The sequence below is a fragment of the Sparus aurata genome, chromosome 4, assembly GCF_900880675.1.
Source record: "Sparus aurata chromosome 4, fSpaAur1.1, whole genome shotgun sequence".
Classification (NCBI taxonomy): Eukaryota; Metazoa; Chordata; class Actinopteri; order Spariformes; family Sparidae; genus Sparus; species Sparus aurata.
Genome location: NC_044190.1, coordinates 17,829,031 through 17,835,030, shown reverse-complemented (window position 1 = coordinate 17,835,030; position 6,000 = coordinate 17,829,031). Strand labels below are relative to the sequence as shown.

Below are 6,000 nucleotides of genomic sequence, written 5' to 3'. Positions count from 1 at the left end.
TTCTTATGTGCAATGAAATAAATAATTAAACTGACTCACTCTGTCCCTTCCCTCACATGAATATTCACGACATACATGAATATTATATTACCACGATCCACTGTTATGATATCATCTTACTTTTCCCCTTGGGAGAGTCATGTGACCCTTGTTAGGGTGAGAGAGGGGGGGTCAAAACGCTTCAATGAAAACCACATGGAGGGTGGAGAGAGCTGCACTGAACTGGGAGAGAGAGAGAGAGAGAGAGAGAGAGAGAGAGAGAGAGAGAGAGAGAGAGAGAAGCCAACATGAGCCACAGAGTCAGAAGAAGAAGAACAAGAGAGCAGCTGTAGTAAAGATCTCCAGAACCAGAACTGAGGTCGGATCCAGGACCAGAGGCTGCAGCAGAACCAGAACCAGGACCGCAGACCAGGAGCAGTCCAGTCCACCATGTCGGAGCCCATCAGAAGGAAAAGCTCCAGCAGACAGCTCCTGCAGAACCTCATCAGGTGAGAGACAAATGACTTTTACACATGAATATCACAAGTTTGTTTTCTTTACTTGTAACTGCAGGATCAAATTTGGTGCTGTGTTTGGTGGAATTTGATATTTTTTTTCAGAAGTGGAGCAGCATCATGCAGCTAATTACACTGACTCAAGTCCTGCACTTCAGCATAGATCTGTGCTACCCATCCATCCATAGTTTGAACCTAACACTAGACACAGATGACACTAAATTTCCACAACCCAGAATCTCACAAAGGAAAGCAGTTTGTGTTCACTTTCTTCACACTTCCTTTAATGTGTTGTGGTTGCGACCATAAAACATATTCCCTAACACATTTCACGGCCGATATGGTATCAAGCAAAGTAGTAAGAAGTATGAAATATGAGAAAATAGAAATACTCAAGTAAACTTTGTACTTTGAACAAAGCCTTTGGCCGGAACCTGATGTTAAAAGGTGATGAGCAGCCCTTAGTTTACTGCTAAAATACGGCAGCCAACTGAGGAGGGAAGTTACTAAGTACAAATAGGTATCTATAAGAACTTTTTACTTTAACATTTTAACACAAATATCTGTACTTTTTGTGCTCCTTAATTTTTGAAACTTTAATGCATTTGAGGGATATTATTGAATATTTACCATGCTTTTTCAACCCAAATTGTTGGTATTTGATGTCAACTGTCTATCTGCTGCGTTTACAAACAGCTTGAACAGATCCTCCTAACCTTTAGATTTTATCGATATGAAAAGAGGTTCGGCTACCTAGCTTTACTTTTATATTTTGAGTACATTTCAGAGCCTGTACTTTTTACTTTTACTTAAGTACAGAAGTTAAATCAGCACCTATACTTTTACTAGAGTCTCTTTTCTATTAATCTGTAGCTGTCCTTCAACTTGAGTAAAGAATGTGTGTGCTTTTGCCACCTCCAGTAACCATCACCATCGACAGCGAGCTGTTCATTATAATTGTATTATTATTATTAACATGTTTGACTAAGGTATGCTTCCAAACTGCACTGATAGCATGTTTATTTTTTCTACATCTCGTGGCTTTCAGAGCTCCACTCACACCACAAATGAAACAAGCTGTTTTGGTTTCATCAAACAAGTCAACAAATGTAATTGGCTGGTACTGTTTCTCTTCGTCTACCATACTGTACTTTATCTAAATTCGATCTAACAGTGAAAAGACCTAATTCAGAAAAAGTTCACCAAAGGCAAGAAAAAGTTTGTTTTTACTCTTCAGAAGGATTGTAGAGGCACAGCTATCAAATTATTTAAAAAGTTGGTTCTGTAAATGTTTTAAATGCACTGAACACCTTTGTTTGGCCTTAGGATGGACCCAGTGTGTTTAGGTGAAAAACATGAACGTTACCATAACCTCATTTGTTAATTGGATTGACACTTCAAGTTATCAGTTATCAGTCTGAACTCCACCTTTGTTTTGGTTTTTTGCACCAATTAGCTGATCGTATGCCTTGTTTGTCCACTTGATACAGTCTGTTCTGATTTACTCCTCTAACAGCCACGGGAGCCTAATGTCTTGTGTTGTTTTCTATATTTTTTCATCACTGCTACTAACTACTTGCTCCTCATTGTCAGTGAGGCTCTAGTTTCCCCCATGATCGGTGGAACATTAACGTATGACCTCACTGAAAATGACACTGAGCCCTGAGTTCAATGGCTTCTTTTATAGCTGCAACTTCCTTAATGGCCATGACATCATCTGGCTGACTCCTGAACCCCCTCCTGCTCAACTTCACACACAGACACACACACACGCACAAAGAAAATGCCATTCCCCAGGCCTCCATTGCCTCATTGTGTAAATGGTGGAAAAAGTGATGCATATCAGGCTGATTTCCTCCATAATTTGCTCATTTCACATTTAGGCCTCACAGCATCACGGTAAATGTCCCAGCAGAGTCTGGAGATCAGTACAGACACAATACCTTCAATCAGCAGGGACTGTGTGAATCATCACTGAGATATTTACGAAGTCCCGAAAGATTTATTTTTTGAATTTTGTGTTTAAAAACAACAATGTCTCCTAAACATTCAGTATCTCAAATTTCTTCCCAATTATGCTGAGTATAGTATGTGTACAAAATGCTTTTTCTTTTTTGGTGCAAAAGCTACATTATTGCACTTGAGCAGTGATGGAATCTAATTAAGTGCAATTTTGAAGTACTTGTACTTAACATTTTCTGCTACTTTATACCACTCCTCTACATTTTGGAGGCAAATATTGGACTTTTTACTCATTATGTTAATTTAATTACTTTAGTTACTTGTTACTTTTTAGATTACATGCTGCATCAGGGCCAAATTCATCTTTAAATGAATTTATTAGATTGACAATCAGATGACTAAACGTACCCAATAATTAAAAAAGCTCTGACTATGTATGATTTACAGTGTCATTGTCTGCCAGCTGAATCTATGGGGTTGTTGGACAGTCGTGTGTGGTGTGGTATTACATTTGAGGACGGGCTGAGGAAGACTTCTGTAGACAACACGCTACACAGAAGTCTTTGCCATACTGTCAATACTGTTGTTGTCCCGAGGTCCTACTGTTTTTATCCAATGTCTTTCCATTTTCATCTGATATTCTGGCCATATCTTACAAATTGCTGCTCTAACAGCAGTTGTCAGCCACGGTGTTGCATTAATTACCATAAAACCTCTTTAGTCACATATAGTGATGAGTTTGCAGATTACAACCAACTGAATCCCCCTCCCTCCACTTTGGTGGCTGCTAAAAATGCAATTTTCCTAATTATGTTAATAGAAAAACTTTGAGATGTATGCTGTAATTTCCAGGAGGCAGGCAAGGAACACAATATAAACACAGTTCATATCAACACAAGTTCTTTTCCTGTTCACACAAAATCCTTATCTTTATAATAAGATAATAACTTAATAAGATAAGATACATGACTTGCTCACTGAAAACAGCTTTGGTTTATTATTACAAGTCAGGAGTAAAATATGTTATTTGTAGTTGGCTGAAACTTTTAAACATGCAACACTGATAGGTGCTTGAAGGATTCAATTCTTCCCCATGTCGCCTTTCAGGCAGAAATTATGAGGTCCAGACGATCAAACCTCATCCCCAGTGGACCCATTACCCCTCAAAAAATGGCCCAACCAAGACGCCAGAACAGCACTATCACACATCAAATCGATTTACAGCGACTGAGTCTTGCCAATATGGCTCCCGCTTGTGTGTGCAATCTTATGTAGGTCACTTTCCTACGTAATAATGACCGCAGCCTGTTTGACTCAAAACCAGTCATGGCCAGTGTCCTCAGCAACTGCGGCATCAGCCTTTTACAATTTTATGTACTTTGATTTCTATTTTTAAATGATGATTTCATTCAGCCAAATGTTTGATGAACTGAGGGGATGACATGTTGGGAACATTAATCATATTTTCGGGTGAAGGCCTGTGCATAAATTTAGTTGCAACTGGCAGTAACAAAGGCAAATGGTCTGCATGTTTTATGTATTTTTTAATGAGGACCAACAAACTTGAGACCTGTTTTTCTTCCATGATGTTGCTACAGATTTGTGACTAAATTCATATTATGCCTCTACCAGAAGAAGAGAAGAGGGAAGAGTTCCCTTCAAAAGATTATCTTAAGTTGATGTCAGGCCACAGTAATAACAAGATAAAAATAGTTTGTCCCTATTAGGCTACCGCTGTATTAGTACAAAGTTCCCTTTGTGTAATTGTCTATACATCGCAGCTTAACAAGGAAACAATTAGGCAATGTTGCGATTAAAATTATTTAAGTTTAGACAAAATGATTGTTAAACTTGGCTCTAGATCATAATAAACCTTGTATTCACTTCATGTAAACTTTGTGATATTGTTTGCACAGAATAATAGCCGTGGAGGGCAGTGGAAACATGTTAAATACTAAAACTTTTGATCGGTCAGACACTTAAAAGAGTTCTAAATATAAAAATGGCTTTGCCAGATTATCTAAATCCTTTATCTAGACCTTGGACCGAAGGTGTGTGTACATGAAGCATCAATAATAATCCATCATTTGACAGGAAAACAGTAACTATGGTAAATGCAGTGTGTCAAAGTAACACCATTACGTTGTGTAAACTGCTGGGTGTTTACTACCGACAGTTTGGATAATAACTTTAACAGCTTTTGTTTTTGCTTTGGTTTTAGTCGCGTATGACTATGTGTCTGGCAAAGTAAGGCATTTTTTGTGAAGGCACAACTTTCTTTCAAGATCTGAGCATTTACTTTGGTGAGAACAAGGGCCAAATCTCCAAAAACATGATCCAAGTTCTAAACTCCAATTATCCTCTAAAACCAATGACATCATGATTTGGAAAACTTATTTGTACCCAAACTCTTAATGCAGGTGCTCCCCTGAGATTTCCAACCAATATATTGTCAAAACAATTTCCAAAAGTTCTCATTGTGCCGATTTCTTGACAAGATTTTCTCCAGACCTCCATAAGTATGACGAGATGTCTACACACACAAAGTCTCTCTCCATCATCCGCTCTGCTCCTCCACCTCCATCTCTTCACCTCCTCCCTCGCTCCCTCTTTGTTTCCCTCAGGAGATTGAAATTAAGTGAAACAGCACAGCAGCTGGCTCAAGCTCCACCAGATGTGCTCCAACAATAAAAAGAGTTATTGTTATCAAGTCCCGCCCTCTGGAAACTATAGAGCCGATCAGGAAACGGAATGAGCTTTCTATGAAACAGAGGGCCAAGTATTTTTTTCCTAGAATGTATAAATCCACTTACCTAAGATTGTCTTACCTTATCTTTTCTATAGGTACCTTTCACCGTTGTAGCAGACAAATAACTCATATGAAACATTTTGTGTGCTTTCTCGTTGGTGGAGCAGAATAATATTGACTTACAAAGTGTCTGTCTTCCCCTCATAAGGATCTGTTACAGATCCTTTTATTTTGTTTTCTTCTTGAAAAACACAACATTATTTATCATGCAAACCTTCAACTCATTCACATATCCCATCAGTAAATAATGTTTATTGCCTTTTGTTCCATGATTTCATTTACAGATTTATTTCATCCACACAATCACGTTGTCTGAACACAATCTCACCTATGTAACAGAAGCTAATGGATTAACTAATAATTGATTACGATCATGATGATTACAGTTTTATGATACCTATTTTGCACTTCATTTTGAATGGCAATGACATTTGGTCTGCCAAACATGTAAATGTAACATAATCATGTTTTCAAATTTATTTACAAATGTACAAAGTGGAGAGAACATTATATGTAGGATAAAGTAAGTTCTGGTGCTTGCTTGCTTAAGATCCATGCATCGGAAGAGAAACAACAACATACAAATACATCATTAAAAACATTAAACAAACATTTGGAGCAGAGTGAACTTTATAAGCAAAGAAAAGTCTGCTCTGGTGAACAAAAATCATCATGAGCAGCGATACCCTCCATGGCTGAGCAAACACAGAGGTGCGTAAGATGCCTGTTAAACCG

The 6,000-nt window shown here is 38.0% G+C and overlaps 1 protein-coding gene across 1 annotated transcript in view; it reads left to right on the top strand.

Moving 5' to 3' along the window:
• Positions 1 to 248: 248 nt before the first annotated feature.
• Positions 249 to 6,000, top strand: part of LOC115580656 (lymphocyte-specific protein 1-like) — a 28,859-nt gene continuing 23,107 nt past the window's right edge. Inside the window, exon 1 of the mRNA XM_030415228.1 lies at positions 249 to 488. Within this exon, the coding sequence (XP_030271088.1) occupies positions 430 to 488 (59 nt within the window). The 5' untranslated portion in view covers positions 249 to 429. The remainder of the gene's footprint in view (positions 489 to 6,000) is intronic.